At 42.9% G+C, this 22,626-nt stretch overlaps 1 protein-coding gene across 1 annotated transcript in view; it reads right to left on the bottom strand.

Moving 5' to 3' along the window:
* atrnl1a (attractin-like 1a) overlaps nucleotides 1-22,626 on the bottom strand; it is a 210,591-nt gene that overhangs the window by 183,897 nt on the left and 4,068 nt on the right. Inside the window, exons 2-4 of the mRNA XM_030379517.1 lie at nucleotides 4,883-4,966; nucleotides 3,611-3,724; nucleotides 683-811 (exon numbers count right to left, since the gene is read on the bottom strand). Coding sequence (XP_030235377.1) covers nucleotides 683-811; nucleotides 3,611-3,724; nucleotides 4,883-4,966 — 327 coding nt within the window. The remainder of the gene's footprint in view (nucleotides 1-682; nucleotides 812-3,610; nucleotides 3,725-4,882; nucleotides 4,967-22,626) is intronic.

The following is a 22,626-nucleotide window of genomic DNA, read 5'->3' as shown; positions in this document are numbered from 1 at the left end:
CAGATGGTCAAGCTACCCGATATGGTGGGCTACTAAGTGTTAAATAATAATTACTGTCAGACACACTGGGCAGGAGTCAGACACAGGGATGAGTGGAAGGTGAAATTTCAATTGGTTCAAATAAAGGTTTCCGCTGTGACAGACGAGTTGTCATGACAACCAAATCCCCACTATGTAGTTATGCGTTTGTGTGCCCTTGTGTGTGTGTGTGTGTGTGTGTGTGTGTGTGTGTGTGTGTGTGTGTGTGTGTGTGTGTGTGTGTGTGTGTGTGTGTGTGTGTGTGATTACATTTATGGCCTTGGGGTTGTGCTGTACAGTTGTACAACTGCCCAACCTCTTAGATTATTTCATCATAATTTGCAAGCACATGCACAAGTGCGCACACACACACACACACACACACACAGACACACAATTCTGTCTTGACTGGTTGCCGGTTATCAAAATTGTGTTATAGTGTGCGTTTGCGTTTGGTTGTGTGTGTGTGGGCAATGGAGAGACACATACAGAGAACAGAGAGAGAGAGAGACAGGCAGATGAATGGCGGGAGAGCAGAGAGTAGGGCTGCCTGACAGCAGCAGCATTACAGACAGACAACCAGTTAGTGCATGAAGGCTTCAGGACAGAATGGGAGGAAAGAGAGGCAGAGATTCATAGAGGGCTTGGTGGGGTCTGATCCTACGAGTAGGCGATGTTGAAGCCGGTCAGGTTGTAGGCGGCATCGCTGAAGAAGTGGAGCAGAGCGTAGCCGGACGTGGTCACCACCTCCGGTACCGTCTCGTTCCCCACGCTGTCCGGAACTACCAGGCCACTGAGAGAGAAGGATAGAAATCAATGATTCAGGTTCACGGTCAATATTTGTGCATATTTTTTGGAAGGGGGGGGACAAATAATAATTCATAATAGTAATTACAAATGAAACAATGAATATTGATGAGGTAATATCAAACCTCCTCTACATCTTCAAAAATAAAACCTGATTAACAAAACAATATTAATGAATCAATAAATATGAAACAAACAATTAATTATGTAAAGTTTCAACTAAGCATTGGTTTCCCCAGGCCTTCGGAACACAGAATATCTTTCATATAACCCCAAATGCATTTTCTTGTTCTTGCTTTGACTTTTTTCAACCAATGTTAACTCTGGGATGGACATAGAGAGAGAGAGAGAGAGAGAGAGAGAGAGAGAGAGAGAGAGAGAGAGAGAGAGAGAGAGAGAGAGAGAGAGAGTCCAAGCATGAGCTCCCCACACAAACAAACATGCGTGCTTGTCTCTTGCGAGAGAGAGTGACATACAGACCAAGAGAGGAGAGTGAGAGAGAGAGAGACACCGAGAGAGACATACAGACCAACAGAGGGAGAGAGAGAGACATCGAGAGAGACCAACAGAGGGAGAGAGAGACAGAGAGAGAGAGACATACAGAGAGAGTGAGACAGAAAGAGAGAGACACACAGAGAGAGACCTTTAGAGAGAGAGAGAGGCCAACATAGGGAGAGACAGAGACACACTGAGAGAGACATACAGAGAGAGAGAGAGACACACAGAGACTCATCTAGAGAAACATACAGAGAGAGTGAGACCAACAGAGGGAGAGGGAGAGAGAGACAGACAAACAGAGAGGGAGAGAGAGACGTAGGCATGGTAAACACAGATAGAGTAGACATCAGAGTAAGGGAGAGAGGCTGAAGAGAAGCAAGAGGAGGGGAAAGAACGAATGGCAAAGAGAGATGTGTAAGAGAGCGAGGCAAAATACAAACACAATAAATTATTCTAAGGCTCTTTCCTGCTAGTGATTTTATAGATTAGTTCCTTGGTCTGATAGTGGGACGAAGGGCTTCCATTACTGCACTCTGCAAGCCCATTAAAATGATGGCCCTGATTAACTCCCCTGTAAAGTACATGTAACTATCCACTGGCCTCCTGGATTTAGCTTTGGTTTTTCGACCCACTCCAGCTTGTTGTTCTCTAGTTTGATTCAGGCTATTTTATTTTGTTTCATAAATGTTATAGCTTTATTAGGTCTGCCTGTAATAACTACATCATAAACACAAGGTATTGTGTGTGTATATATATTTAGTAGTGCGGTCCATGAACCTGAATAGCAAAGCCTATAATTCTCCTCCACAAATGTGTCTAGCCCCTCCTCCCCTCACTGAACTCATTTCAGTGGCTTTGCATTTGTGCTGCAATATCTTCTTCTACAGGCCACGTTATTTATTGTTGGCAATAGCATCATGGTACAGGTGGTGAAGTCTCCCTCATTCCACCACAGAGCCGTCCCTCCCCCTCCCCTTGTTTGTCCAACAGGCCACAGGAGCCTCCCTCGGCCACTGCTATCTCCCCAGACAGCATCTTCCAGAGCGGCAGGAAACATTATGTACACAACATTATTGCATGTTTTTGCATCCTGAGCAGTTCAGTTTCAATAACCCTGGCACATGTTTGGAGGCTGAGCTTAGACCGGGCCACGTGATGATTATTGGTTTGTCATTAGTACATGTTCAAACTGCTAGCACTACTACCACTAAGAATAATAATAATAGTTTTGTATTTTGTTTTTCTCCATAAATAGAAACTAGAAATAAGGAATTATGCAAATTTGCCGCTGTTTTCTTCTGGAAAATGGATTTACGAGATGGGTTATTGGGGCAAGTCTGTGATGCATATATTTATACTCTATACGCGACATCTGAAAGGACATATGGAGCCTTACAGATGGTCTGTTATGGCACAGAGTCTGCAGCAATCTAGCAGGCAGGCGGACAGAAAGACAGGCAGGCACACAGACAGGCAGGCTGACAGAAAGGCAGGCAGGCAGGCAGGCAGGCAGACAGACAGACAGACAGACAGACAGACAGACAGACAGACAGACAGACAGACAGACAGACAGACAGACAGACAGACAGACAGACAGAGGGAGAGAGAGAGAGAGAGAGAGAGAGGGAGAGAGAGAGAGAGGTAGAGAGGGAGAGAGAGAGCGAGAGGGAGAGAGAGAGAGAGAGAGAGAGAGAGAGAGACAGACAGACAGACAGACAGACAGACAGACAGACAGACAGACAGACAGACAGACAGACAGACAGACAGACAGACAGACAGACAGACAGACAGACTAAGGGAGGGAGGCAAACTCATTGATTTTGCTCCACCTCAATAAACATCTGAACAGAGAACATCTGAGCAGAAAAGGAACAAGTATAGCTAGGTGTTTTTTCATGTTGTAAATAAATGTATAGTGTGTGGTCTTCTATATAGTGTAAAATACAGGCATAGTATTGTCTATTATGCAATAAAATGTAATGACCATGTAGAATATTTAACATAAATTATAGTAAATGCATAACGTATGTTTTAAAAAAATAAGTAAAGTACGTATAGTACATGGTATTTGTAAAATGCAAAGTACATGTATTACAGGTAGGCTATTTGATAGAATGTAAATTATGTAGAGTAATTTATATAATGTGTATGGTGCAGGAATACTAATTTCCACGGTCTATACTACATGCATTGTGTTATGAATGGTGTGTGTCAAACCTGGCTCACGTGATGCATGGCGTTGATGTGTGTGGGTGTGTGTGTGTGTGTCTGCGTTTGTGGAGTTCACCTGAAGACGGCCACCATGGGGGAGAAGACCGAGTCTCCGTCGTAGATATACATGTGATCCCAGCTGCACTCTGTGGCAAAGTGGTTGAAGCGCAGCCGCAGAACCGCGTTAGGACTGGGAGGATAGAGAGGGATCAACCATAAAGAGAGAGGTAGTAAAGAGAACAATCAGGGAAAAGGCATTTGTTTACCTTTATCCATCTTCAATTCTATGGCCAACAGCAATAGCATAGATTGCAGGGAACTAGCTATTACCTAATATAAAATGCACACGGGAAAGAGATACAACTTTCAAATAAAAGCATGGCACAATGACAGAACAAAAGAAAACAAGATAAAACAGGGATGAAGATCTTTATAAAGGCTTGTCAAAAGTTTTTTGGGTTTTTGAAGTCGCTAACAACAAGTCAAAGATTCAGCCGATCTGGTGAAGTTGGTTCCGGAGGGTCCGGGGATCACACAGCAAAGGGGCGATCATGGGGATGTGGGGACGGATATGAGGTGGGGATGTGAGGATGGGCGTGCTTGAGAACGAGAATGAGAAACGAGGATATTAGAGATGGAACTGAGGGCAAGGTCATTCGACGCCATATGTTACCAACAGGATAGTTGTAGTGTGTTCAGAATTCTTCAGGAACTTCGTTCATTGCTTACCAAGAACCCGAAAAGCATAAAAAACTCGGTAGGTACTAGTAAACATTGTGAATTTAGTGAGGTAGTGGTGTGTTTTATATCCTGGCGACGTCAGCCTGGACCTGGCAAACTGCAGCCATTAGTCTGGAACAAGGCCAACACGGGCAGCTTGGCTGTGAACAACATCCAGTCGGCCAATCAGCACACCCCTGGGAGTGATGTCATGCCACAACGAGCAGGGCCGTTTTGGAGATTTTTTAATTAATAGAATAATATTCATGATGCTTGATGAAATGATGATTCATGATGAAATGTTTGTGGTAACTTTTGCCAATGGCGTTTAATTTGATACACGCCCCTTCACTATACGGCCTCTTGGTTGTGGGATCCGACTGGCTGAAGCTCATCCAATCCCAGTGAGACATGGATGAGGGCGACGCTCCTCACAAGAGAGGGACGCATTTCAGAACCAAAGAGCCAATAGAGTCTGGCTCTGTGAGGCTAAGTCATGTCAGGGGGTGGTCACATCATGACCCAAATGCTGTACATTCAAATCATAAACCACAATTAACAAGGAAAATTAGGACATTTGCAAAGTGACAAAGCAAAGAGGATAAATGAGTAGAAAACAGATACTTACTAGCCCTCTATCAACCAGGTGCACTTAGTCTTGTACTTGTAGTTGATTGGTCCATCTGTGAGGGATCCCGACGGCTCCGTCAGCCTGAACACAAAGACATTCAGTCGTCAGCCTCCACAAACTCCACACTATCAGGCTGCCGATGTTATCTTCTGCTGTGGCCCGGTCTCTGGAGCAGCAGAGACATGAGTTACCTAGAGCTACATATAAGCTCTTCCGGTTTTGTTTATGTGCAGATATACATGTGCAGGGTTGTCATTATATTTCATAAAGGGGCAGACCGTGATGTGAAAGTACTATTTACAAAAAGGCTCACAACCAAATTGTAATGAGGCAAGTTGGGTTTAGCCAGGTTTCAAACTGGGATTATAGGGCTAGCCTTCACTCTGCAATACATTAGTGGGACAGTGACAACAAGCAGGTAACACTGTACACACACATACAGACACACAGACACACACACACACACACACACACACACACACACACACACACACACACACACACTCACACGGAAAGAAATCGGTTTGGGTGAAATATGAGCGAGCCAGGCGGAAGAGCGAGGGATGAAAGAGTTAGAGGAGAGGAGGAGAGGGGGATGAGGGGAGAAGGGACACGAAGCAGATTAAACACGGCACTTTCTATCAGGTCAAAGAAAGTACAAGGAACACTATTTCACTTTCATCATGATGGCACACCAGTCAAATGGATTTATTTTTGTAATAGTAACTGCAGGCCATTGGTGTGTTTGTGTGGGTGTGTGTCTGTTTTTGTGTCTGTGTGTGTTTGTCTGTTTTTGTGTCTGTGTGTGTGTGTCTCTGTCGGCGTGTGTGTGTGTGTGTGTGTGTGTGTGTGTGTGTGTGTGTGTGTGTGTGTGTGTGTGTGTGTGTGTGTGTGTGTGTGTGTGTGTGTATGTGTGTGTGTGTGTGCGTGTGCAGAATAAATCAAACCACCTGCTACTAATTCTCATGAAAAAAGACCTTTGAATACAAATTAAGCCTCTACCCTCCCTGAATTGCACGTGTGTATGTGTGTGTGCATGGATAAATGCATTGTGCACATGTGCGCGCACACACACACACACACACACAAACACACACACACAAAGGAACACACTGTCTGACTAGTGACAGGCTACGATGTCCTCAGAGCCAACAATGTTTATATGTTGTAAGAACCTTTGTGTGTGAATGATTGCGTGTGTGAATGTGTGTGTTTATGTGTTCACATGTTTTGTCTTCTTTCACCGTGGAGACAGAGAGATAGACTTCGATTCGACAGGTTCTTGTCACATATTGTTGCAGCAAATAATTTACACTCCATGACAATGAAATTGGTCAATCTATATTAGAGTGTGAGCGAGAGAGAGAAAGACGGACAGAGGGAGAAATTACATATTCAGGTAATCTTCGCAATCTAGGTTTTAGAGTGAAGATTAGGTGACACCTGATCCAACCTGGGCAGTGGATCTGTTGTCTAGGGGACACACATACAGTCAGCATCATCGCATCGGATTAGGAGTGTGTTGGGCAAAGGATGAGGTTGGTGTGCTGTGATGGAATGAGAGAGAGAGAGAGAGTGAGAGAGAGACCGAGAGACTGAGAGAACCAGCAGACAGATTGCCACACAGCCGGCCACAGCAAATGCAATTATATTGCCAATAACAAACAGAGACAGAGAGAAAGACAGACACAGGGACCAAAGCCCACATATTTTACTCTCATCACTTTTTTTACTTTAACTTTCCACTCAAGTCAATTGACAGCGTCACTAAAGCATTTAAAAAATGTCTTTCTCTCTCTATATATATATATACACGTTTTGTTTATCCCTTTCCTCTAATCCCAGATTAGAATATAAATACAATAATGTTCATGCTGATACTGCATCCCACTGCAGCACAGTCTGGATGAGGTGAGGGTGACAGGAGAGGAATAGTGCTAGTGCACTATTCCTCAAGCGGCCATGTGTAAGGATCCCAACTGAAACGGTTCCAAACAATCCTAAATTCATGCACAATTCAGATGACTAACCATTCAGGGAATGTCTCTTTAATACAACAAAATGAAAATGCAGGCAAAGCAGTCAGACCCACTGAATAGTCTTTGAATCAATAGAAAGCCTTGCCCGGTGTGTGTCTGCCTGGGTTCGCTGGGTTATACAGGGAAAATCATATTACCGTCCATGACCTGCACCATTAATAGTGCATAATCAGGTTTGCAGGATGAAAAGACGTATCCTATAGGCTATGGAGGTTATCAAACACAAATTAATTAACTGCAGTGAAGAGACGGACCTGCAGGCTAAGAAACCTGGAATAATTCATTATGCGGTGTGCTGACTCCCTAAAGTCCCCCAGCAGCCCTGGGTACCCTGGAGTGGAGCTCCACATGGGCATCAAACCGACAACCACACCGCCATTATAGTCCCTCTAATGCTTCTCTTCATGCGGTTGCATCGAGATAATGTCACATATAGTGAGTGACGCATTGAAGTCATCTCGTGAATACCATGGACCATTTGACAATTTTATCTTTACACTCTCAATGTGACAAAGTTAACAGAGAGCGACGGATAGAATGGATAGAGATGTATAGATTCCCCCGGATTCACCTTTACACACATCTAACAGTCTCACAGTGTTTGATGAGGCGGGGGGCTTCAGTCAACCTGACTTTGTAGCTGATTGGCTGATATCCAGCCAGTCAAATCGAAACGATCCCCCCGACTATATTGAAACTTTGTATTTCCGAATTAAACCCCATTAACCAACGTTATCGCATCCATTTGGACTGAAGGAAAACTCTACTCATTGCGTTTGAATATTACTAATTCCAGAGTAGCATAAATATTATAACATTAAGGAATCTAAAATGGAGTTGTCGTCATCTACTCCACTCGCAATATTTAGGCTGGTGTCGCTACCAGCTACACCTACCCTAAGCCATCAAAAGATTACACAGACAGACAGTCAGACAAGTTAGAAAGGGTTGTAGAGATACGGCATACACAAGGTTGAACCTACAGTTATTATTACCAGAAGCAGCAAACACGTCCACCTTTCACACATTTCACACCAATGCACATGTCATATAATGCATTACAAGAACAGTGTACTGACATATGCACACGCACAGACACACAGAAACACACACACACACACACACACACACACACACACACACACACACACACACACACACACACACACGCACGCACGGTAAAAATAATGTGTGAGGTTGGTGGGGAAGGAGGGATGAAGGAGTAAGTAATAGATAAGAGCAAGTGGGACAAAGACAGGGAGTCAGAGAGAGAGAGCAAGGGAGAGTGACACAGAGAGAGAGAGAGAGAGAGAGAGAGAGAGAGTGAAACAGAGTGAGAGGACTAGAGTAAGGGAGAGAGCGAGAGAGAGAGAGAGAGAGAGAGAGAGAGAGAGAGAGAGAGAGAGAGAGAGAGAGAGAGAGAGAGAGGAAATAGAGGGTAAGGCGTTCTAAGAGGTGGTATAGAGGACGAGTCCAGTCCAGCATTCTTTGAAATATTAATTTGCCCCAGGTGAATAATTGATGCTGAATAGAAAGCAGACGCAAGGCTAAGAGACATAAATGGACAGAGATCGAGAGGGAGGCAGAATAAGACAAAGAGAGAGTGAATGAGAGAGGCTGAGAGAGCGATAGGAGGGCGTTATAGAGAGGAAGGGGGGCAAGACAGAGCAAGATGTTCTTCCTGTCGTCTTCTGGGTGCAAATCTTCCATATAATCCTCTCTGGCTCTAGCATGCAGTGTCTCTCCATGCCGTCCTACCTCTCCCTCAGACGGTCTGTTTAAAATAAATCCACCAGCGCAGCACTATGAGGGCATTATGTCGATGAATGATCATTATTATTAGCATTATTAAGTGAATTCAATTTAGATATCATCACACTTATGCTAACCTGGTGGTGGTGAGTTAGGTCCCCCCCTTCACTGTAAGCGTCTTTGGGTCATTGAAAAGCGGTATATAAATATAATAATGAATTAACCTTACACTGAATAAAAAGAAGCAATTGTACTGCCGGAAACACATTTCCAACGTCTGGGGGTAAATAATAGTACTAATTTCAGCATGTGCAAACTGTATTAGCTCAGAAGTGATGTCAGTGTGGTGTAAGCTGAGACTCCATACAGAGGGGTGTTAAGACAATCAATGTGTGCCCAGTCAAACTGGTGCCGTCTTTATTAAACGTGTTAAATTATTACTTGTGGAGCCTTCAGGCCTGGCCCATGGGAAGCTCGCTGGCTGGGAGCAGCAGAGACAGAGTATGATCGGCTCACAGGACCTGGAAACTAGGGCGGAAAGCGGAGGGCAAGGCTGTAGGGAAAGCAAAACAGGGCAACAAGGTTTTGTCGCCGGGAGAATGGGCGGGCTACCCAGTCTAGGTCACTGCAGGTCAATGAATGATAATGTAAAGGTTTATAAAGATTTATATTATGGTCTTCATTAATTCATGCAAACGGAATGTTTCACTATGAGTCAATATTTATATTTTGGATCAAAGCTTTCTTTCCACTCATCAATAAACAATATGGTGATCATCCTTGGTGTTCAGCATGGTGACGATGACAGCAGAAGTCTGTTAACGGTGGAAAACACTTCGGAAGACAAAGGTCAATACCTCATTATTCTGATTCAAATGTGCCGTAAAGAATTGTTGAGCTTTGAAGAAGAACTCCAGCTGTATAATATTAAAAGGATTCCAGATGTTGTTATAAATGTCAATACCTTCATATGAGCTAATTTAATAACCAGCGCATCATTAAAAATAATACATTCACAATGATATGATAATCAACCATGTTCAAATGAAAACTAACTCTTGACCAATTTACGTTTCATAATTCATTCATCTATTACTAATTAACATATGCCAATTAACAAATACTACATTTAGCAATTGGCAAATGCAAAATAACAATTGACCTAGAGCAATTAATTTAAAAAATTACAATTCATAATTTACTCTTGCATCTTATTCTTGTAAACATTGACAAATGACAATTTACCATCACAATATTACATGTTGTCAATTGACTATTTATGAATGACAATTAATCAGACAATGTTTATTTACTCCATGCTCTTAAAACTATGCTTCACACAAAATGTGCTCATACACTTACAACAAATCCCCCTCCAGACACACACCATATACATAAGCCCACACACAAACAAACAGAAGCCACAAACAAAGGACTATAGTGGTAATGTTAGCTCTTGTTTAGTCAGCTGTCAGCCGAGTGACATCACCAACAGCAATATTCTCTGTAGAAAGACAGACAAACAAAAACAACTGCACACAATAGGAGTATTTACAGCAGTAGGCAGCAATAGGCAGAATACTGATGCTTCAGTTATAGGGCAGTTACAGCCACACAGCGCAACACTACACTAAACCCTCATGTGCTATGGTAGGAAAAAGGCATTCTTAAAAAAATAAAGAAACATAACCATGATATCAAATCATGAAGTCATCTGTATCAGTGCTGTCAGCATGAACACACAGTCCATCTACTTGAAGAGAACGGATCAACTCCTTCTTAGACAGGGATGGATGGTAAGACAGCCCAACACTGACGGCCACACACACACACACACACACACACACACACACACACACACACACACACACACACACACACACACACACACACACACACACACACACAACCAGGTATGAGTTCTTAAACATTGACAGGAACATACACACCTTGGTGCTCTCAAATCCTTGCACAGTAGCCTCCTCACTGAAACAAAAGGTGATGATTGATGTCTGTTTGTGTGAGAGTTGGAGGTGTAGAGAAAGCCAGAGAGAGAGACAGGGAGTGGGAGAGAGAGCGTGCCAGAGAGAGAGAGAGAGAGAGAGAGAGAGAGAGAGAGAGAGAGAGAGAGAGAGAGAGAGAGAGGAGAGAGAGCACAGTAGAGGGAGCGAGAGAGAGAGACAGAATGAGGAGATGAATGCCGAACAATTGAATAACCTTGACCTTCTCTGCAGATATCCTTTATTAAAAATCAAGAAAACCCCACCTCATGGGAATAGTGTGAAAACATCGAGGGAGAAGGTGTGTCTGTGTGTCCGTGTGCGTGTGTTTGAATATGTGTGTGCGTATGAGTGCATGTGTGCGCGTGTGCGTGTAGCTGTGATTGATGCTACTGGGTCTCCATCACCTCTGGTACAGTCACGGTCCAACACATTTCAAACCCCAGCATCATTCATGAGCTTTTCATTCTACTATATCTGTCTCTGTTTTTTCTTTCCCATTCTGTCGCTCCACCTGTCCCTACCTCCACCACCTCTCTTCCGGCTGTCCTTTGCATGTCATGCCTATTTTTAAATTCCCTCCCTTCACACAGTGAAAGAATACTCCACCACACACATACACGCTGAGACGTATACAAGTAAATACGACAAGCCTATAAATGGCTCAAACATCAGTTTATAAATAGAGAGAAGAAAAGAAAATAGAGGAGAAGCAGAATCGAACATTATAGGGGCCAACCAGAGAGGCAGGGAGAAGAGGAGGGAAGAGGAGAGGAGAGGAGAAGCAAGCTGCATAACAGGAAGATCCAATTAAAATGGGGGCACTACCTGGTTCACTGTACGGTCAAAGTCATACTTGCATATCAAACAACAGAACAGACCACAGCACAACAGCTTTGTCTTCCTGCTGAGCTTCAGGCATAGAAGGCGTTTTAAAACGGTTGTGATTGTGTGTGTGTGTGTGTGTGTGTGTGTGTGTGTGTGTGTGTGTGTGTGTGTGTGTGTGTGTGTGTGTGTGTGTGTGTGTGTGTGTGTGTGTGTGTGTGTGTGTGTGTTGCGCACTGTTTGACACAACAATTCGCTGTGTTATTATAGAGAGATTTGCACTCAACCCAACTAACCATAAACTGTTAACACGCCACGGGACGCGTTGCCAAATATTGTGTGTGTGTGTGTGTGTGTGTGTGTGTGTGTGTGTGTGTGTGTGTGTGTGTGTGTGTGTGTGTGTGTGTGTGTGTGTGTGTGTGTGTGTGTGGTGGGCCCCATCACATGTGGTCTTCATTAAGACTCCATTGTGTATTATGGGCTGTGGAGCGTTGCCATGTCAACCAAAATCACTATCCGCTGTTGTTAGCCAGCTCCTATCCACATTTTGGGAGGGATTTTTAACTCTGCAGTCACACACACACAGTAAATCCCCAGACCACACCCAATGCACTCTTTCTAGACTCTGTACATTCCAAGACTCCAACACAAAACATCGGGAAATCAAAATACTGCTTCAAAATGACATTTTGTATTGGACAGACTTTCGAGGTGGGGGCTAATGATATACTGCTAGAGCGTTCCAGCAGCAGTGTGGCCTCCATACGACACACAAGTCACAAGAAACTACATGTTGAACTATCAAAGATGTTAGAGCAAAGCATATCATTTCCACTATAAGTATCTAGTGTACTAAAATATATACATAGACATATATATATACTGTATATATATATATATATATATCTTGTATCTTATATATCTTATTTAGTGTTGTCTACTGCGACTACTGCTCACACTCCAATGAGCTAAGGTCTGTAAGGAAGGATTACACATAAGCATTAAACCTGTAATGATAGTACATAGTAGTATCAAACCTGTAATAGTACATATTAGCAATAAACCTGTAATGATAGTACATACTAGTCTTAAACCTGTTATAGTACATATTAGCATTAAACCTGTAATGAGAGTACATAATAGTATTAAACCTGTGATGAAGTACATATTATTATTAAACCTCTAATAGTACATAAAAGCATTAAACCTGTAATTTTAGTACATATTATATTATTAAACCTGTAATAGTACACATTAGTATTAAACCTGTAATTATCGTACCTATCATTATTAAACCTGTAATAGTACACATTAGTATTAAACCTGTAATTATAGTACATATTATTCTTAAACCTGTAATAATACACATTAGTATTAAAGATAAACTTTAAGCGATGCTGTGCTGCTCGTCAGGGTTCTGACCAGCTCACATCCGCCCTAGCTGTTGTTTCGTTTTGGTCATTGGACCTTATGTTCCCAGTGTTAACGTTGCTGTTTCCGTCCTTATTACGCTTTGATAAGAATATATTTGAAGGTTTTCAGGGAGAACATAAGAAACAAGAAAATAAGAAACAACGATTAAATAGAAATGTCAGATTAGTGAGCTAGTCTCATTCAACCAACTAGATGCTCCCATGGTTAATAAACTCTGAACACCAACACAGCTTGTAAATTGGACTGCATCAGATGACTCCCTATGTAAAACCAATGCTAATGCATGCATATATTCTTGGTTACCAAGTCACCTGCTGATGTTGATGGGACACACGTGACCTCGGCTTATGGTAACAGATAAAACATTTATTAAAGGCGGGGTCAGGGGGCTTGGTTCTGCTTTAATTACATACATGCAGCGGACGTTTGAGAAAGAGAATTCAAACACTGAAGTCAATTCATGCAACGGCTGAATGAAGCAATAATTGAGGCGCCATCCTCAATTATCTGGGAACTACTAGAAAACTGGGATACTATTGCAGTGTTTACCCTACTGGTGGCCCTGCCACGGGCAGCCGGTCTATTTTAGGCAGGTGGCCTATTTCCACTGCAGAGTTGAGCACACTCTACACACAATTCAACACAGTGTCACGATTAATTGATAGTTCAACATCACATCCATCAGGTCAACCGGCTGGTTATCCCACTTCCATGACCCCAGCCCGTCTCGGGACACTCCCGGCCACAGCAAATTATCTCACGTTTTCTCTCACGCAAATTCTCTCAGCAGGGATAATTTAATCGTTATAGATCCAATGGTTCATATACCCTTAAAGTAAACAAATCAGTTCACAAAAAAAATAAACAGTAATCACAAAGTTGTTTGGTAAGGCAGGAAACGGCAGGACAGCGTGGGAAAGGACAGACGCCGGTAAACCACACGTTCTATTCCCAAGCGTTGCCGCAAAATATTGAGCTTTTCTCTGCTGTTGTTTGATCTAGTAATCACAGGGTGCTTCGAGTGTAGCGTGTGCGTCGTGCTTAGAAGTAGGGGCAGACAGGTGTGGCTCATTTAATTAATGAGGGCTCTACGCGTGCCAGGGCCCATAATTAATGTCATGAGATACACCTGTTTCATCCCACTATAAAGCAGTGGTGATAAATGATATAGTAACCTGTTTTATACAGTCTATGCCATTACCTCCCGGTTTAAATCAGTCTCAGTATTATGAGAGGGAAATAAAAGATGAGTGCCGGGAGGAGGCACTGAAAAGTATTGCTAATGGATGATTAGCCTCCTCTGACATGAGTAGTGGGTTTCCTCGACACTGCACAGACAACATCATTGTCACATTTTTGGAAAACTGCTGAGGTGAAGATTCATCTGCTAGCATGGCGTTTCATTGATGTCTGGGAGGTGTTGATAGAAACACCATCCCTGAGTGCCATTTTATTATCTCAATCAATATGCAGCGCCTCATGCCCACTGCACCGTCAGTCAAAGGACTGGGAAGGCGTGGCTGACGGATGGGGGAGGTTTCCAGGGTCGTCAGAGCCCGAGTAGTGTCACAGTGCTTAAATGTGCATACGTGATCTGATTGGATGACGGATCCGTCGCTGCCGATAAAGTTGAACATTTTTAAACTTTTTGACGGAGCCTTCAGCGCACGGATCCACAATGCATTGCGCGTCCGTCCCCATTCAAAGTCAATGGGGATCAGTCAACGGACGGAGGCAGTGGGCACGAGGTCGATCAATGATGTTAAAGTCAGCTCTCGTTGACGGACATTTTCACACACGCCAAACGTTAGCGATTGATTATGGCAGATCCAGATTGGCACTGGGCAGATCCAATAGTTTTAAACTTCAACAGACACCTGCCTTCAAGTGAGTTAACGTTTGTCAATTGAGTAGGTCCAGACTCTCTGTACAAATTAATAATAATAAATTAAATTTATATAGCGCTTAATATGGTACTCTAAGACGCTTAAATGAAGTACGAGAGTCTGGTAGGACCAGGCGTGGGGTGGTGAGTAGAGGAAACGATCAAACAACCTGGAAAGGGCAAAAAACTGTATGCTAATGTTATTGTATACCACAATTTAATGTATGAAGTAACTGTATTAGCACTACTATTACTAGTAGTAGCAGCTTTGATATTGGCAATAGTATTATATTATATCAGCAATGTGTATTTTTGTGTAGTTAATATATTCTCACTACCATTGATGTAGTTTCATTGATGAAGCAGCACAGATGTAACATTGTGGATGTAGTATCATTAATGTAGAACCACTGGTGTAGGATCATGGACACAGCAGCATGGACGGAGAACCACAGCTGTAGCTTCATGGATGTAGCATCATAGAACCACAGATGTAGCATCATGGAGGTAGCATCATGGACGCAGCGTCATGGATGTAGCTGCGCATCATGAATGTAGAACCCCCAGATGCAGCATCATGGACGTATGCATGCAAAATGACAGTAGAGCCAGCCGCCAGGCAGCCTCCATGGTCACATGTGCAGAGCTGTGGACACATTTACATGGTACCACCTGGCATTTACGAGAGAGAGAGAGAGAGAGAGAGAGAGAGAGAGAGAGAGAGAGAGAGAGAGAGAGAGAGAGAGAGAGAGAGAGAGAGAGAAAGAGAGAAAGAGAGAGAGAGAGAGAGAGAGAGAGAGAGATATTTAGCCAATGAAACAAGGAGTAATAGAAAGAAAGGGACCAAAAAAGAGAGAGAATAATAAAGAGACGGGAAACGCTGGGCCACCTGACATATTGACAGCCTGTGATAAAATGAACTATTTCCCCTAAGGGGGTGTGTGTGTGTGTGTGTGTGTGTGGGTGTGTCTGTGTGTCTGTGTGTGTGTGTGTGTGTGTGTGTGTGTGTGTGTGTGTGTGTTAGAGTCAGATAGGTGTATATCACAGTGTCAACCTAAAACTCGTCTATCTTTTGATCTCACACAGTGCGTTTACCTGCAGTCATTATCAGATAAAGAATCGAATAAGACCTCAATCTGACTTTTAAAATGCATGGAAACACCTTTACCCGATCTACTTCGGACCGAAATCGGTACATGAACGGACTGGCGAGATAGGATAAGAACACGCGATCATAGCCCGATCTCTACCTGCATGTAAACCTGCATCGGATATCGTATCGGATTTTCGCGTTCTGCGCATGCTGCGCGAGTTCTTGCGGCCGTGGGACGTGAGCCGGAAGTAGTAGGAGAAGGTAGTCGTGTTTTTGTCGCCATAGACATATAAACAATTCTCATTTCTTAATCAATACAAATATTTAATTATTTCTTTATATGTTTATGGCTGTCGCCGTCAGAAAAAGAGAAACGGCGATTTATTTAAAAAGGTGAGGCAGAAGATGGAGGAAGCCGGTGTCAAGCCAGTATCCCCATGCCATTAGAAGTGTATCATCATCAACATGCATCCAGTACACACTACGCTTCGATTTAACCCAAGGCTGAATAAATAGTACATGTTTTCTTAAACGTTGGTCATCAACGAGGTTGCAAAGTACAAAATCTTACATCTGTCAAAATAAACGACATGTAAACGATCTTTATTCATTCATTGCGCCGCAACCGAACTGACGGGGATATTCTCTGATATTATGAATCTTACAGACTGCGTCGGGTTCTCCGACTCTCTGTTACTTCCACAACAAAGCCTCGTAGTGGGGGTTATCTCGGCCATGGTGGAGAATGAATTGGGGGAAAGGAACATTGGCTTTGACTCTCTGAAGTCTTGATTGAAACGCTACATGGAGGAGAAAGGGATTGCTGCCGTATACGGGACAGCTGTCAGTTCACTTCGGGTCCATGTCATTTCTCCGACGCTCCATTGTTCCGACCACTCGGTCGTGTGCGGACTCCACCGGCTGGACTCCTTCCGCTGCTCCGCCGCCGGAGGAGTCTGCATACGACCGAGAGTTCGGAACAATGGATCGTCGGAGAATTGACATGGACCCCAAGTGAACTGACAGCTGTCTACTGAAAAAATCTTTCTTGAATGCCGCCTGAATTTGCTGTTGCTGGGACGTAGAATACCGGAAGTGGCTCTATAACCACTTTTTGAAAGGGCTACAGCGCCACCTAGTGTAGCGGATTCAGCCATGCTCCGGCCATTATCCGATCTCTTAAAGGCCATGTATGTTCGGATAATTGACACGGTCCGTTTGAGTAGCACAATTGGTATAAGGCTTAATCCGATCTAGCTGTCCCATGTAAACGCACTGAATTTCTTGCTAAAAAGCAAACAAACACTCTCTCAGACATACTGAAAACACACGCCAGCTGTCTCACACAAACATACACACATCCTACAACACACACAGACACACATAGTATGAATGAACCCCCTGGCAGTTACAGGGATACAACAAAAATGTATATAACAGAGGCAGAAGAGTTATGAGAGGACCTGTGCAAATAAACACACAAAGACCAACATCCCAGCTCCAGCTGAGAACAAAACACACCTCCCATGGAAACGCACAACCCTTTGCTGAGCACATTTTGTCCATTTACCCAGCACATGCACAGAAACACATGCAACCCTTACTGTGTACATGCTGTACATTTCCCCAAGCACAAGCACGGAAACACACTCACAAAGCCCCTCCCCTGCTGAACACATTCACCCTCTTGGGAAGCTGACTTGTCACTCCAGACTAGAGAAACAATCAAATTACTGTTCACACGCAAAAATATCAAATAGGCTGATGGCAATTCAACAATACTAGATAAATTGAAGAAAGAGAGACGGAGAGGGGTCTCAAAGCGGTCAAACCACAGATAGATAATGAGCACTCTGGTTTTCTCTGTGCATTCAACTCAACTCTGAATGAACCTCTCAATCCCTTTTGTATTCTCTCTCTCTCTCTCTCTCTCTCTCTCTCTCTCTCTCTCTCTCTCTCTCTCTCTCTCTCTCTCTCTCTCTCTCTCTCTCTCTCTCTCTCTCTCTCTCTCTCTCTCTCTCTCTCTCTCTCTTCAGTAAGAAAAAAAAGCTTGATAGACATACAGAAAGAAAACGAAGATTGGAGGAAATGGGAAGAAATGGAAATGTTTCCACAAGTGTCCTCAGCCGAAATGGGTCTGCTGCAAGCATTCAATTACCCATAACTGCAGTGAGTCCATGATCATGCAGTGAGTCCACGACCACGCAGTGAGTCCACAACCACGCAGTGAGTCCACGACCACGCAGTGAGTCCACGACCACACAGTGAGTCACAGTGAGTCCGTGACCAAGCAGTGAGTCAATGACCACGCAGTGAGTCCATGGCCACACAGTGAGTGTCCAGCTCACGGTTCAAGTTTGCAGCATGAAATGTTTGCACATGCGCATCACACCTTAAACTATATACACTACTCTTATGCAGTTAAACAAATTCAAATTGACAAAAAAACACAGGTACTCCCACAATGGTACACACACAAACACAACAAGGCCTACTTTGTCACAGTACTTCATTCAAGAGGACATTTCCCACCAGTGCTCTTTCTGATCAGTCCCTGAAATGGGAGACGAATGCAGCGAAGCCCGCCACCTCAGGACCGACAGCGTGTGTAAATGATGCATGCATGTCCGTCACTGTCAGCAGGTACGTGTATGCATATACGTGTGTGTGCGTGAGTGCGTGCGTGTGTGTATGTGGTCTAGACTGTAGACTTTCAGCCAAATTAATATTGATCTACTGTTTAATATTAATTTATTATTACATACATATTTACTCAATACGCAGGAAAAATTTGCTGTGGGTGACATGGCTTGCACTGCACCAATAGGAATGTGATATACAGTTGCTCCTGGCACCTGCCCATCACAGATAAAGTAATTGCAAATTGAAACTGAGGATTTATTTAACTCGATTTTAGATTACAATAATTTGATTTAAATTGATTCAAACGCTTATTAAAACCCCCCTATTAATGACCTGAAGCTTACTCATCGAGTATAATAGAGGTATTAGATAGCAAAGTAATACAATTTACCCGGAAAAGATAAGGATTATTTAATACTGCAATAATAATTAACATATAGACTATAGACATGTTATTGTCAAAAAAAAGAGACAAAGACAGCATTTATTACTTTCATATTTTCAGCAATCACAAACCTCGATTCCCAGTCGCTCTCTCTCTATCTCTCTCTCTCAGCCTGGAGGAGGGCCCGAACCGTTGGGGCCAATCACAAGTCAGGGGTGGCACACCTGTGAACGGGCTGACTGCTCTTGACAAGAGTCGGAGGGCAGAATTGGCAGAGCCAGCCTTCCCATAAGGAATGTCAGGGACACAGATGATAGGGCCTGCAGCTGGTTGCACCATCTTAACGTAAGGTCCCACTTAGGCTACGTTGAACGTAAATCACCCAAACGTTCGACTTTACACTCTACTAAAAAAATAGCAGTTGCACCAAGCAGATAGTTTCAACGTAACACTAAGTTATAACTTATATTTTACACCTCCCCTCTAGCTGGTGTAAGTTCCATAATAACGATAAAGAACCGTTAAAAGAAAAAAACGTTTCAGAGTTTCAACGCGGTTTGCGCCGGGAACGGATTGTCCGTGACCATATCGATCCATTTCTTTATTATGATGATGTTGAATTATATGCGCGATTTCGGTTTTGCCAGGCGGAATATTATATTTATTTATTTATTTATTTATTATAAAATCCGCCATCAAATAGCTTAACCTCACGCCTATACCGTCCAAGCAAATTTTAGAGAATAAATGACTGAAACTGTTTTGTTTGTCATTTGGGTGCTAAAGCGTCTTCACTCGGATAAGGTGGAAGCCGGTATTTCCTGTTTACATTGTTACCTGTCAATGATTGGCTTGAAATTATCTAAACGTCATTAAAAGCGACACTAGTACAATTTACGCACTACCAGTAACGTTATAACTTAAGTTATGGTGGTGCAACCAAAAATTAGAACACCTTTAGTTTGACACTAGCTACGTCGAGCATAGGGTTACGACGGACTTTACACCCGAACTTACGATCGGCTTTACGTTCTGCTGGTGCAACCGACTGCCAGATGTTTTCCCCGATCTCTCCATATTCCATTAAGTGTTGCATTATTCTTCCGCTACATCCTTAGACGATGGACATACGGCCATAAAGCCAGAAGCGATTCTACACACGTTTACATATTAAGGCTGAACAAAAAGCTGCATGGAAATAGTTAATCAAATCACAAGCAGATCTCAGCAGACTATATTTACTTTAAAACAGAGCACAATCTAACGGCAGAATAAGTAGCAACATAAATGTTTGGTCTGGAGAGAGATAAATAATTTAATGTATTCAATACTATTGTCAAGTAAGTTTAACACGTTCAAAGCATTTATTTTGGTGCATATAATAAGAGATAGGAGGGAATAAGAAGTACAACGCAAGCACTGCAAGTCAAGAAACATGAATACAAAATAGAGGAAAGTAAACCACAAGCACTGCAAGTCAAGAAACATGAATATAAAATAGAAGAAAGTAAACCACAAGCACTGCAAATACATTGATGAAAAAGTAAAAATTATATCGGCCTACTATAGTGGATGTGCAGGTGTCCAAATTAGGGGGCTAAAACCGTCATATTCCAAAATCGAGTATGTTTGACTGTTTGGACTGCGGGAGTGCATGCTATGAAAAACCCAACTTACATTCTGTACACACATTGCTTTCACCAACAAAAAATAGATGTATTTCTGTTAGTTTTACACTTTTTGTTGTGTTCTCTTAGAGCTATAAACCAATCGTTAATAGCAGTGGCTACGCTATGACACAAAACTGGATATGTTTCGTCATCTATGGGTTGGCCACATATAAGAACCGTGATATGCTATGACGATGAAGGTTGTGATCATCACCAGATCATCAACAGTAGACAGAGCCTTGAGCGATGCTGAGGCAGCTGGGATGTTCTTTCGGTAGGTTTAGCTCAGGAGGTGGAGCAGGTTGACTTGTATCCAGGAGGTTGCTAGTTAGATCCCCGGCTCCTCCTAGCCAGCTCCTCCGAGTGTCGAGTCGTCCCTGAGCAAGACGCCTCACCCTGACTGCTACTGACGACCTGGCTGTCGACTTTCATGGTTGACTCTGCCGTCTATGTTTCATTGTGGTTAATAAGCGTCTGCCAAATGCCCTAATGTAAATGTTCAGGTCCCTCTACCACATGGTTCTTTCCCTCGCTCTCGCCGCTACCTCCCCGTCTTCCATGCTGAAGGGCCACAGTGCCCTATAAAGGACATGGAACGTGGCCCAAGGTGATTGTGTCAAGAACTACCCGTCAAGCAAAACCAATCGCATGCCGTGAGCCAAGTAGGTTTCTGCTAGAAAACAGCCATTGAGAATGGTGTTTGGTGTTTCGCGTTTCTTCAAGTGGCATGGCGGTTCAACTTGGTGTTTGTATTGGACCTTCAAGACGACTGGTTTGAGGACGGAGAGGAACAGAAGAGGCTAGGACTAGTTCCGACTAGGCTATCACTGGAGCATTTATCACATATTGTACACTTTTAAACAAATCAATTATACTGCTACATGCTACTTATGTGTAGTTCAAAGAAAACCTTTTTTGAAGAATAATCATACCCAAGTACTCCACAGTTTCCGCCCCGGGGGAAAGCAGAGAGAATGCGGGCCGTGGAGTGCTTATACAAGTGTGTCCTTGCTTTCTCTCATCATAGCAGGATTAACTCACACTGGACAGATGGTCATCTAATGCCACACACACACACACACACACACACACACACACACACACACACACACACACACACACACACACACACACACGGCTTTGACCTGTTTAATCATGGCACAGACACAAAGCAAGATACACATGTCAGCTGATGATGTCAGACTACCCTCCCCGGTTCAAAACATCTTCCTCTCTCCCCGTCTGTGTGTCAGCCTAACTTGCTTACAGTGCTAATGTGTTAGCGATTGTCCTTGAAACAGGGCATTCCATCCCATCGTCTGGCCATTAGAAGACGCCTTAGCTATATTTAGAACACTTCAAACTCTTTGCCTCTACACATAAAATCTGGGTTCTTGCCTAATGTGGCTGTATGATACATTATTCAATTTTACAAATGTCATTATATTCATCTCATTGATATTCAAAAATGCTTCTTTTATAATCAAAATATCCTCTAATGCTGCATTATTGTTTCTATCAAACCTCCCACTCTCTAGCTCAACGGCAGTTCAATTAATGAAAATGCAAACACACGCATAAAAAATACACAGAAATACCTATGCACCTGTTAAGAAATATTTCCACGTATTGAGATTGCTATGGCAACAGTAGTTTTACTGTTGCCTGTGAAATATTTTATGCCCCCACCCCGACAGGAGTGGGATGACTTGCTACATCTACTTTGGGTGGAGGGTGATGTTCTGCCCATCAAATTATCTTCATTCCAAGCTGCACCGAGTTTAACTGATTTAACAGGAATTTATCTACAATCTAATAATATCGATTTTGATTCATATTAGTAGAGAAATTGACTTACTATATTTCAAGTTCATACAGTTCAAAAAATTATATACATATATATACATATACATCATAATAAATTTATAAAATAGGACAAACATTTGCCATTTAATTTCGTTTTAATTGAATTAAAATAACAGTGTCATAATCTGAGGATTTCTATTCAAGGTTCT

The sequence above is a fragment of the Gadus morhua genome, chromosome 15 (assembly GCF_902167405.1).
Source record: "Gadus morhua chromosome 15, gadMor3.0, whole genome shotgun sequence".
In the NCBI taxonomy this organism is placed as follows: domain Eukaryota; kingdom Metazoa; phylum Chordata; class Actinopteri; order Gadiformes; family Gadidae; genus Gadus; species Gadus morhua.
This window is presented reverse-complemented; position numbering and strand designations above follow the sequence as displayed.